General features: G+C 36.6%; 1 protein-coding gene across 1 annotated transcript in view; it reads left to right on the top strand.

Annotated features, from left to right (window-relative positions):
- The first annotated feature begins 360 nt into the window (after positions 1–360).
- Positions 361–13,532, top strand: part of KCNH8 (potassium voltage-gated channel subfamily H member 8) — a 391,780-nt gene continuing 378,608 nt past the window's right edge. The window contains exon 1 of the mRNA XM_032860933.1: positions 361–527. Coding sequence (XP_032716824.1) covers positions 452–527 — 76 coding nt within the window. The 5' untranslated portion in view covers positions 361–451. The remainder of the gene's footprint in view (positions 528–13,532) is intronic.

Here is a 13,532-nt window from a genome sequence, read left to right on the forward strand (position 1 = left end):
TCGCCCTGCAGCGAGCGCCGTCCTCCACGACCCCAGCGCCCGAGGTCAGGGCGCGGCGCCCCGGGCCACCGCGAGCTCTTCCCGGGCGGGCGGGGTGGGGGGCTAGGCTGAGCTCGGCGGGAACTGCCGCCCGCGGAGGGACGGTGAGAGGGGGGTGGGGTTCGGCAGCTGGCGGAGGTGGAGGGGGCAGGAGAGGGAGCCTGCGCCCGGCTGAGCCTGGAGGTGCGGGGCGGGCTCGCCGAGCGCTCGCCGAGAGGCTCCAGCCAGAGCAGCGGCGGCTGGAACGCGCTCCCCCTTTCCTTCCATCCTTCTCCCCCTGATCAGCCCCAGCACCGCGCCAGGTCCCCCTCTGCTGCCGTCAGCGCGCTCCCCTTCTCCATTCTTGGCGCTTTCCTCTTGAGCCATCCTTCTGGACAAACTTTGATGGAGAATTTCACACCACGCTGGAAAAATGCCGGTTATGAAAGGATTACTGGCGCCCCAGAACACCTTCCTCGACACCATCGCCACCCGTTTTGACGGAACACGTAAGTCTTGCACTTCGACGAGTTGTATGGTATTTTCCGAGAATGATTTTTCACGTATAAATTACTTTCCCTCCCAACCTTCTTTTTTTCCACCAGCGGAGTGAAACGTTCCGTTTTTGCAAAGGTGTCTTTTGTGCGGAGAAATTTCCTTCCACCCAAGGTTCAGTGTAGTATTAAATACACTTTGGACTGGTGTAGTTGGCCCCCTTGACTTCCTGGGTTGGGGAAAGCTAGAAAAGAGCCTGAAGAAAGACTGACGCCCGTGTTGAGTGTGGGACCCGTATTTCGGTATCTCCTTATGAAATTTTTAAAAATTTTATGAGGTGAAAGTGGGAATGTCCATGTTAGTGAATTGCCACCTTATCTTACTAGAGTTTCAAAGCTGTCTAGATTATAGGGTGAGTTTGGAATGTTATTTTTCTATGGAGCATCCTTCCTTGAGGTCTTTCGGATAGGCATGATTTCCCATCAGAGTTTAAGAAATGCAAACTAGAATCAGGATTGCCAAGTGTAAGCTTTCTGTAGAATTCTAAGCGTTGCGAGTTTGTCAGAAAATTAATTCCTGCTTTTTAGCTAGAATAGTGTACCTCTCAATCCTGAAATTATCCTGACACCCTAGGAGAGACTGATGGGGAGGGAAGAGCTGGGCATTATAAAGGCTGATCATATGAGAAAGTTTGGACATATTTTTTTTGAGGGCGACTATTATTGGACGTTTAGCTTGTTTCAGTTATAGTTGAAAACGAGGATATGGTGTTGTGTGGATGCTTGGAGATTGTTCATGATCACCTGCAAGTTGTTCTTTTTCAGGACCACGGTCAGGTCCCCGTTCGTTCCCAGGCTCCTCAAGCCTTTTTATGGGCCCGCTGGTCTTCCCAACAGGCTCAGGAGTTATGTACTTTCCCCCCTAACAAATGCTCTCGGTTGGTTTCACTATGAACATCCCCACCTTCCTCCTAGCTTATGTTGCTTCTGTGTGCTATCTTTCCTTTTTCTGCCTCTTACACAAAACTCAGGAACTCATTCTAAAGGCTTTTCTGTGGTTCAAGTATAATTATTTTTTACTATGATGGTATATTTCATGGAGCTGACATGAGAGAGCACATCTAATTCTATTTCTACTCCAGTAGTCTATATACACATTCCTGTTATGGTAGGAAGAAAGTCCTGGGCTTTGTGCTTTATGAATAGTTGGAAAAGTTTACACGGGAGGGAAGTGAAGAATTTACTTGATTTTGTTCAATGTTTATTTATCTATTTTTTCAATGTTTATTTTTGATGTCCACCCTACTCAGGGTAAAAGGTGTGAATATTCTTATGGTGTTTTTAACTTTTGCTTTAGCCATTCTCTCCCCTTTTATATTCTATATTCTATATTCTATATTCTATAGTATTGGTGAAGTGCAGTGCAATGTGTCTTCTTTGGATAATAAGAGAAAATATTGTAATAAAACTTATAGTCCCTGCCGCTGCCATTACCTTCACCACCCGAACAGCACACAAAATCACCACTGCTTTCTTTAGGCATGTGGAAATGTGGGTACTACTAATTATTACCTTAGAAACTGATTAGTTTCATGCGTATGTTTCTTCTTGAAGTTGCAGATTTAAATCCCAAAGGTTCTCGACATGGATCCCAAAAGCATCTATTGAAAATGGGGTTATTAGTAAATGGTAGTTACTTATCTCATCGTCATTCACTACACTTTGGACTCCATTCAACTTTAAATCCCAGCACAGCTCTGAGAATTACTGTGGCAATATATTTAGATATCAGTTACTAATGAGAGGGGCTTTGGAGCATCAGAATGAGATACCTTTGTCTCTTTATGTCACTGTAACATTTGATGAACAGAGGGCATGTAGATGGGTGTACTAGTGAATAGCTCCCTTAAAAAAAAAAAAAACTACAAACAAAAACCTAAGCATTAATGTTAATACAATGGAAAATGAGAAATTTTAGATTCTTATTTGGGAAGACCATTATTACCTACGAGCATCTAGAAAACAGAAACCAAAAACAAAGACCAAAACCTAAAACTGCTGGAGAATATGCTTGGTCTGTGCTCTACAGGGTTTGGGGGATTCCTGTAGGGAACCACTTTGTATGAAATCAGTCTGAAAATCAGTGAAATAAATGCAAAAGTAGGAGTAACATAAAGGTTTACTTTGGCAAGACTTTTTTGTTTGTTTTGTTTACAACATCTAATGAATACCCCTCATCCCAAAAAACTTCACTCTAGGAAAGAAGATTGTATTTTCCCATTTACTTCTTTTTTGAATTGCAGGATGACTTCAATAATCTGAAACTTAAAAAATACTTTAAAGAGATTTTTAGCTTCGGATTTTTCTGTATCTAGAATCATGGACATACCATTTCCCTGGCTAAGTATTTTATCTTATTGTGTTATCTTTTCTGGTTTATAAAATTTTAAGTATAATTACTACCCTGAAACTCTTCCTATGATCATCCTTCTTTCTCTTTATTTTTCTCTTGTGCAAGACAAAAGAGTTTGCAAGTTTTAAATTTGCCAAATTGCCACCTGCCCAAATAAAAACTCTATAGAAAGTGAACGATGTTATAATACTCAAAGTGTAATATGTTTATTTGGTACATTGCTTTATTTGTTAGTTATACTTTATATAGTCATCTTAGTTTCTTATTTTATTTTATATTGGGTACTCCTGATGAAAAAAATAAGAGAATGAACAGTAGCCCTGGTAAACCACTTTGCTAACTTAACCACCATGCAATGTTATTAGTCTTACTGACTTAATACTATAATGGAAAATATTCAAACTTAAAACATCATTCAAAATTTCTCCCAGGGAAAAAAACAAGTATACAACAATAAAAGCTTATAAGATGATCTTCCTAATTTATCTGTTGAAATATTATCACAGGCAACATAAAAGAAGTTAATAATATATTTTATCACCTGATGATAATTTATTGTTTTATATAATAGTTATTCCTTTTAATATTTAAGAAGTGAGCTCTTTGTCAGGATTGAAGGATAATTGTGGACAATTAATTAGAATTTTTTTCATATCCAGTTTAATTTTTAAAAACTTATTGAAATAGAAATCTTTTTATGTAAAACTACCCTAAAATACATTTACTTCTGAAATATGTTCTCCTGGTTTGTGTTTAATTGAAGTGCAATGAGACTAAGAAACTTGCAAACATTGAATATGTATGCCTTATTTAGGACAAAATAGTAACGCCAATAAGTTTTTTTTTAACTCCTCACATGTAGCCACACTTCTCACTTGAAACAATCTAAAACAGACAGGCAGATAGACACATTCACACACTAAGTGTTAACATCATGACCTATATCTAGTTTACTTTTCCTATATGTTTTTTTAATATGTTTACCGTATTAAAAAAAATATTTTCTGAGTAGACTTTTGTGTTAAGCACATAAATATTAATTTGGCCAAAATAAAGTATAGTAGAGAACATATAAGTATATATTTTTCAAAATAGTTTTTAGTATAAATATTTGTCATGGGATACCATTTGAGAAAACTACTTTTTTTTCTTTTTTTGAGGATATAAAGCATTCAAAGGGAAGTGTCCATTTTCAAACATAATGGTATATTAGCCTACATTTTCATAGGTGTGTATTTGGCTACATTTTCCAGTCCTATCAGGATTTGGTCAGTGCTTCTCCTTTGGGATTAGTGAGACAAGATTTAAGCTTTAAAGGAAGTTTGTAACCCAATGGACTCTTATCAAGGAGATTCCAGTCAAAGTATTCAGAATAACAGTAGCTTAGACACTCATTCATATTTGCATATATTTTATGTACTCCTGTATAGCCTGTTTAAAATGGTCCAAGGAAATTTGTTAAAATTGAAATACTTCCTTTACAGGGGCAACTGCAGTGGTTTCTTTTCATCTTTCCTTTCTTCTTTTTTCCCCATCTTTCCTTTCATGCTTTCATCAAGGAACATAGAGCTCTCAACATTACAATCTTAGAGAGAAGGGTTATGAACCCAGTGCTATAGGAAGGGAAAAGAATAAGGTGGGACTCTGGAGATCTTCCTAAGTCTTTGCTGGGTTGTAGTTTGGAGAATACCAGCAAAGGCATTTAGCCAGTAAAAAAGAATGAGCTCCATTATGTATGGGTCTGTCTATAAAAGGCTATTACATGAAAACATGCAAGGAAATAGCTAGCATTCTAGAGATATCTCTCCCCAAATAGAAGTTTATAAAGTCTTTAAGAATTTTTTTATATGCTAGTCGTAGTCTCTTTTATTCTTATTGCTCATGTTTAGGGAGATAGTTCCTTATCAGTTTTCTTTTTCTCTGTAGTAAATTACCACAAACTTTGTGGCTTCTTATCTTACATTTTCTGTAGGCCAGACATCAAGGCAAGGGTTAGGTCGGTCTTCTGCTTAGGGTCTCACAAGGCTGTAAATAAGTCCTTAGCTGGGGCTATAGGCCCTCTTCCAAGGTCATGTAGTTGTTAGCAGAATTTAATTCCTGCAGTTTGTGATTGAGGTCTCTATTGTCTTGCTGTCAGCCAAGGACTTTTCTCAGCAACCAGCAGTTGCCCTCAGGTTGTGGCCACAGGTCCTCTCATTAGCCCTCTCACAACCTATGGTTTGCTTCTTCCAGAGAGGAAGGAGCGTCTCTCTTTAAGAGTTTGCCTAAGTCAGGTCCAGCCAGGATAATCTATGTTTTGATTAATTCACTGTCAACTGATTATGGATCTTAATCACATCTCTAAAAACATCTGTTCTGCTTATAGGCAAGAGAAAGGAATTAGACAAAGTGTATACACAAGCAGTTGGGAATCTTGGGGGTCATCTTGAAACTCTGTCTATACAGTTGCTATGCACTGTTGTATTATTATACAAAACCGGATGTTCTCACATTTGTTCTTCTAAAGAGTAGATTTATTAAACACACTCTGAAATTCTGTATGCATGAAACCCTCCTGAGTTTACATCTGAAATCTTAGTGAATATAAGGCCCAACTTACTGGAGGGAGTAAGTTGGTTCCCATCTTGCTTCACATCTGGAGATGGCACATCAGTATGACTAGTCTTGTTCATTTTAGTCAGCCGTCCTGAGAGACTCTTAATTCTCTGGTCTAGAAGTAATGTGGGAGCTGTTGGATTGTTTTCAGAGTATTAATCCCAGTATCTTAACAGGGTGCTCCCCATGTATAGATAATGAGAGGGAATGGGAGAAAGAGGAGAGAAGAAAGAAGAGGGAGGAGGGAATTATTTATTCTCATTCTTTGACTTTGTAAATGAATTCTTTACACTGCAAAGGCTTTATCACAGTGGTTCTCATAACTTCTATGCAATGAACAAAGCATCTGATTTATAAGAATTGGATTTATGTCTTTATCAGACATATGTTTTATTTCTTCTGATGAGTGAAATACACAAATCATAAGAAAAGTTCTATTATGTAGTCTTTAAAATACGTGATAATTTTGTTTTGACATCATTATATATAGGAAAATTGATAGCTAATGTGTTAAAAATGGAAGTTATGCTCATAATATATTTTTCCTAGGCTCTGGCTTGTAGTAGACCAAAGGCCATGGCATGAACCCTCTTCTAGCATGAGAAATACATTGAAGATCCTGAGTTACTAGTTTCTGGAATATCCTAGACTCAGTGTACTTCTAGAATGATACAGTCCCCTGATGAAATCTCTGCCTTATTCATCAATAATCAGTCAGTCATTTCTTCAACAGTATTTAATCAACACTGTCTATATACAAAGCCATTATGCTAGGATCTTTGGAATAAATCAGGCTTGCCCTTTTCTCAAAGAAGATGACAAATGTATGCAAAAATTAGTATAGGTTGGAAAGGGATAAGAATATTTAGGAAATACAGGCAAAAGTCTGTGCAAATCTGGACGAGACAGGAATAATTTTGGTGGGTGAATGATCTGGGATGGTTTTATATAATGAATGGCTTCTGGGTGGGAATGATTGGCTCATATATGATAAGGGCAAAGATGATATCTGTTTACTCTGCTAATTTGTGTTGCATTGTCATTGAAGCTAAAAGAGGGGCGTCTTTAAGTATTTTAGAGGGCGTGAATGGCAAAAGGTAGAGGCAAGAGGAGAATGGGAAGTCAGTTAGGTGGGACATGGAATGTCTTTAAAGTAAGAGTACATAGTCTTAGTAAGCCATTGGAGGTGGTGGATTCACATCTTTGTAAGAAAGTATGGTGCCGTCTGTGCCTGGAAACTCTCAACCTTTCCATATTCCACAGGCTGACGTGTAATGCAAGAGAAATGCCCACCCTGACACCTAGGAAGTTTCTTCTTACTTTCTCTTCTAAAAATGCTTTTACACTTTGACAAGGGTCCCAGAGAATGCAGTGGATTGATGTGTTCTTCATTTTCTTACAAATGTCTGCTTTGCCCAGGGAGCTAACTTTTATCTCTTAGGAAAGGGAGAGATTGATTTCTGACCGCACAGCTGAGTACGCTTCTCCTCCAGGGCTGTGTTATACTATAAAACTGTGCCTGTGGAGAAGAAAAAGAATAGAGGGTGTGCTAGCACTCAGTCTTAGTGAAGATGACTGGAGAAATGCCAACAGTAAAAGGTACAGAATTGCAACCACTGCAGAGATAGTAGGGTTCACCCTGGCAATGTATATTTGCTGAGATAGTCTAAATACTAAGTTTTAAATCCATTTTGGTTTAGCAGAGCCTACAAACAAAAAAGATGAGACTTCAACTTTACCTGTGACATAGTTCATATTTAGCAACTGGAGCAACCGAAGAGCTTACTCAGTAATTCAAACAGTCAAATATAATTCTTGGGTTATAAATTCCCTGGAAGGTATATTTTGGTTTTCCTTCATAGCCATTAATGCACTATCTCCCTTAAACCCTTCAAAATTCACATGTCCCCAAATGAACTAGTAATCTTTCCTAGCCCATGAAACTTATTTGTCTTCTTATGTTTTCTGGCTCCATTATTGGCATCACCACCCACCCATTTTTCCAAGCTAGAAATCTGAGTCGCCCTCGACTGCCCACACATCTAATTGGTTATCAGGTCTTTGAGATTTTCCTTTAGAAATGCCCTAATTTGATTCCTCACCTCCTGTTCCTTGCTTCTTTTAGTTTAGTTCCTCTGTTTCTTACCTACACAGTTGTAACCTTACTCTCCCTGGATCCCTGTGACCATCGGCCTTCATCCTGCCTACTCCCCACCCTTCCGCCTAAGTCCCTAGAGTGATTTCCTATAAAAGCGGTATGATTTAATCATTTAACTCTCCTATTTAAAGCCACCCATCAGCTCCCTGCTACCTCTTGGAGAATGTCCAAAGTCCTTAGTGTCATATGACCCCAAGATGATTCTGCAAAATCTTTTCAAACCATTGTCTCCCAGACTGCAGACATACTCACCCTGAATCCCCTGCTCGTTCTGGTCTCCGGGCCTCTGCCGGTCACTTGACAAGCAAGACGCTTTATTTTCTTCAAGAGCCATCCTGAGGGTTGCCTTGTATCTAAACTTCTTCTATGATGCTCCAAGTCGAATTGGGTGCCATTTGTTCTCTGCTTCCACGTGATCTTGCTCAGTCACTTCTGTTCTGATGATAGGCTTTCATATTTCAGTGCTCAGTTCCTTCAAGTCCTGACTATGTCTTTATTCCTTTGAATCCCCCTTGCTCAGACTTAGCTTGGAACAAAGTCATTGCTCAGTAAGTGATTCTTTGCGTAAAAGAATTGCAAACTCCTTGAAGGCTAGGGTTGTGCAGTAATTGTCTTTATATCCCTTTCATGCTAACTGGTTTTCCTTTGATTCAGTATTATGTTGTTTAGCTTTAGTTTTGAAGCATAATTCTAGACTGGCTTCCAGTACCTCATTTTCACATGGTTCAAGTACTCATTTCTTTCATTAAAGTTTAATGATAATAGTAGCTACCATTTTGGGCATGTCTGCATATATTCTGTATACCACACTGGTGCTTTATTTGTTCCTACACAACCCTACAGCCCAGCAAGGGGGAAGACAGCCCCCCTTTTTGTTACAGATGACAAAACTCGAGCTCAGCATTTTTGTACGTTATCACACTAGCCTGTGATTTTTCTACTATAGCCTGTGATTTTTCTACTATATCACACTGCCTTTAAAATGTGTTTTTTTTATAGCAAGTATAAACAAACTAGGGCAATCTGTGGTATCATTTCTAGTTTCTAACTCTTGCAAAAAGGAATTTCTGCTTTAAAGTTTTTAGTCATTTCTAGTATATGCTGTTTTTTTTTTCTTTTGATATATTATGCTTTAAGTATTTGTCACTTAAAGAATGTTTTTAGATTGGTATTTAAGACTCATGTCTGGAACTACTTAATGCATTCACTGTGCAAAGCAGTTCTGCTCATCAAAGAAAATCTACTGTCCATTTTTTAAAAATAATAAAGAAATCCATTTTCTTTGCGATTTTGGTTCTTTGAATTTGCTGATTTTAGAACTTGTGATTCTTTTACTGTCAGGCTAATCTCTCTATAGAAGATACTCTAATTCTCATAACTATTATAGTGACATCATCTTGTGTTTTTACCTTGTTAGCATCTTACAGAAGAAATTCTTCTACCTATTTTGAGTCTGCTTTTATTGGGATAAATATATTCTCCACTATCAGGTATTGTTGACGCCTTTCAACAGAGATCATTTACCTTTTCTCTGCAAAGACTTTACAGGAAGAAATAAGTGGACCAAGCTCTCCAACTTGCAAATATAATCTAAAGCTCTACTTTCTTTTCATGTTTTCCTTTGTTCTGTTAAGTCTTTTGGGTGGGCTTCCTTATTGTATTTGTCAGTCCAAATGAGGTTCTCATTCTAGTTATTGAACTAGAAGGATGTGAGACCAGAGAACTTATCAGCCTTTCCATGTTTTTGTTTGATTTCCTAGAAAAAAGGATCCACATAAGATGTTCACATGTTATCGAAATACCAAAACACCCAGTTTGACAAGTAGACTTGCCCTTAATTGTGGTGTTCTGGTTATTTCTTCAGTGGAGAGAATAATGTAGAAGATAAAAGTGGGCATATTTTTGACCTTCATACCTAAATAAATGTTTCTATTATGATTCTATAAATGGTGGGAAAGATTGCATGTCTTGGGACTGCAGCTTTTGTATTGTATTAATTTGGTACATCTTTGGTTACATTTCAGTCATATGAAAATGAGCTTGGTACCCTCTTTCAAACAATATGTGGATTCAGGCTTTAGGATAATAGAATTAATAATCACTGAGGACTCTTATCCGTCTGTACAGTGCTCCATATTGTCTAGTGTATTTTCGGTTAAAAGAAACCAAAAGTTATAAAATTATTATTATTATTTTAAAATTTTATTTATTTGACAGAGAGAGATCACAAGTAGGCAGAGAGGCAGGCAGAGAGAGAGGAAGGGAAGCAGACTCCCCACTCAGCAGAGAGCCCGACGCGGGGCTTGATCCCAGGAACCTGAGATCATGACCCGAGCCAAAGGCAGAGGCTTTTAACCCACTGAGCCACCCAGGCGCCCCAAGTTATAAAATTATTTGAAAGGTAGTACTAGTAACTATTATTTTCATAACATTTCAGTATATTTGTTTTAATCCCATCACTTAAATTACTTTTGAATTTAAGATAAAAAGTGACTTCCTATTATAATTTTAAAATGTACATTTGTTTTCTGTAAGTGAAATTCAACATTGTTTAATATATTTAATGTCTACTCAATTTCCTTTTCTGGTGTTGTTTGTCCGTATTCATTGCCCTTTATTAATTGGATTATTGGTATTCTCTATGAGCTTTTTAACGTAGTAATAAAATGAATACATGTATTTATTTATTTATTTGACAAAGAGATAAGGAGAGAGGGAACACAAGCATGGGAGGGAGAAGCAGGCCTCCTGCTGAGCAAGGAGCCTGATGTGGGGCTGATTCCAGGGCCCTGGGATCATGACCTGAGTGAAGGCAGATGCTTAAAGACTGCACCACCTAGGCTCCCTAAAATGAATACATTTTTAAACATTTTATGTATTTTTGTGAGAGAAAGAGAGAGTGAGCGAGCGAGCGAGCGAGAGAGAACAGGAGGGGGTGGTGAGCGGGGAGGGGCAGACAGAGAATCAGGGCTCCATCCCAGGACCCCAGAAGCATGACCTGAGCCAAGACAGCCGCTCAACTGATTGAGCCACCCAGGTGTCCCCAAAATGAATATTTTGTTAGTAAAGTGAATTGTATATGGTTTTGTTTCCAATTTTGGTCTTTTTATTTTTATATAGATGAATTAATCAGTTTTCCTTATTGTGTGTTTTGTGTCATGCTTAGAGAGGTATTTTCTATACTAAACTTGTTTTTAAAAAATATCCTAAGTGCTTTACCATTTAATTTTGTACATTCAAATTTGTTCTCCTCCTTTAATAAGTTATGCAGTTTGTTCTATTGAATATGATGTAGGGATCAAAATTTATTCTTTTAGATGCCTATCCATTTTCCTAACGTTATTCAGTAATTCATCTTTTCTATGCTTATTTGAGATGTCTAGTTTATCATTTTATATTCTGTATTCCTATGTGCATATAGATAATATTCTATAGCTCTATATGTAATTTTTCTATTTTATGACTTTCAATCTTATTACACTCATCTATCTTTTTCTTTACGTTAGTACCACAGTTTTAATTATAGGAATTTTATGTTATGTGTTACAACTCTTATTTCAGGGCACCTGGGTGGCTCAGTTGTTAAGTGTCTGCCTTTGGCTCAGGTTGTGATTCCAGGGTCCTGGAATCGAGCCCTGGATTGGGCTGCCTGTTCAGTGGGAAAGCCTGCTTCCTTCTCTCCCATTCCCCCTCCTTCTATTCCTTCTCTTGCTGTCTCTTTCCCTGTCAAATAAATAAATAAATAAAATCTTTAAAAATAAATAAAATAAGATAAAACTCTTATTTCACTATTTTTCCCAGAAACTTTTTGCTTGACTAATAATACCTGTTTGGAAGTCCCTATGAATTTAAGAACCAGATCATCTAGCTAAAAAAAGTTGTTGGTATTTTTAATGTAATCTGTAGGAAACATGATATTTTTATGACGTCAAAAATTTGTATCAAAAAATTGCTGTGTGTTTCTATCATTTATATCTTTTTAGGGGTTTTTCAATAAAGTTCTTGGACATTTCTTACTTATTTTATTCCTAGTTATTTCATCTTTGGAGTTCTATGTAAAATGGAGTCTTTTGTACAACCATTTCGTTTTTCTAATTCAGTTATGTTTGTTTATTTGAAGGCTATTGATTCCTATGTGTTACTATATATATATATATATATATATATATATATTTTAACTAGCCAGCTTGCTGAGTTTCTATTATCCTTTGCAATAATTTTTCAGTTGGTTTCTTGGGGTTTTCGCTAAGAAATAATACTGTTTCAAATAATAAAAATTTTTCTTGTTTGTTTTTAGTTTTTACAACTCCTATATTTTGTTCCCTTAATTTTTTCTATTGTCTAATTGCTTTGGTTCATATTATACAGATTATAAACACTATTAAAAATTGTAATGGTTAAGCAAATCCTTCCTGTTCCTGACTTTCAATGGAAATTATTTTAGTGTTTTTCTAATAACTATTTTTCTGGCTTTTAGTTTGAGAGATAGATATTTTATTATATATTTCCACTTTATTAAGAGACTTTGTTATATATCCCTATTTTATTAATCAGTTTTATAAATTGGCTTTTCATCATCTAAGTAATTCAGTGTTTCTTATTGAATTAATTAATATAATAAATTCAATTGAACTATCCTTGCATTCTTTCAATAAATGTTATTTGACCATGTTACTGGATTCTACTTGTTAATGTTTATTTAGAATCATTACACTGGAAACATACACACACACAAATCCACACAGATACATGTTTGTGTATGTGTGTGTGTGTGTGTGTATAATATTGACATTAATTTTCTCTTTTAGTATATGTGTATTGCTGAATTTTGGTGGGGTACTCACACATCCGTATTTGTGGTTATGAATATAGTCCCATTTAGTTTAGCATTTGCACAATTTTTTCATTTTTAATAATTAGTATTAATCATTGCATTAAAATAAGTCAAAATGGGCTGGTAGATCTCTATTAGTTCTAATAGGTTTTGACTATAGTCTTGTCTACTAATGTCTCAGGCATCTATGTGTAGTGAAGATAGGTGTTAATTTAATGTGTATTTAAGTCTGAAAAATGCCAACAATAATACATATCTCTTACGCCAACACTTTCAACATACAAAATATTTAATAATAATCTGTGTATATACAGATTTATATGAACACACACACAAATATCTCTTCCTAGCACAACATGTGCATTGTATACTATGCAGTAGCACCGAGGCCTGTGAAATGCATGAAGTTGTTGGTAGGATTGAAAAAAAATGGAAATGAAAATGAAGAAGGATTAAGAGAGTCAGTAGGAAACAGGAAATTATCATTTGGGTGTACAATGTAGTTTAAGTAGAATATATCTATTTTTGGTAGCTTTAAAAATTTTTGCAGTGAACCTTTTCTGGCATCAGTGACCTCACAAAAATAAAAAAAAACTCGAATGAAATACTGAATTCCTATTTCTAAAGAAAGTTGATGATGAGTGTATAACTGGAAGAAAATGTTGATGTTTATATCTGTCATGGGTGCCCACATTGGGGCAGTAGCACTGACCACTTTAAAATCAGAAGTAATATATCTGCTGAATAAGCATCACCATTTATTTAAAAATTAGTAACAGAGGGGCAGGGCACCTGGCGGACTTAGTTGGTTGTTACATAAAAACAATTAGTAGCTAATTTTAAGAAGACTATGTTTGTAAATAATGATTCATTCTGCAGAAAGTATCTTTCACATACTGCTCGGTCAAGCATGATTTTTCACATAGATCAAAGAGCTGCTCTTCTAAATGAATTTCATTCATTTTTCTTCTTTTTGGGGGGCAGGGTTTATAATGGTATAATTTGCATATAGTAAAATCA

This window comes from Lontra canadensis, unplaced genomic scaffold (genome assembly GCF_010015895.1).
Source record: "Lontra canadensis isolate GAN:19392208 unplaced genomic scaffold, GSC_riverotter_1.0 scaffold20, whole genome shotgun sequence".
In the NCBI taxonomy this organism is placed as follows: domain Eukaryota; kingdom Metazoa; phylum Chordata; class Mammalia; order Carnivora; family Mustelidae; genus Lontra; species Lontra canadensis.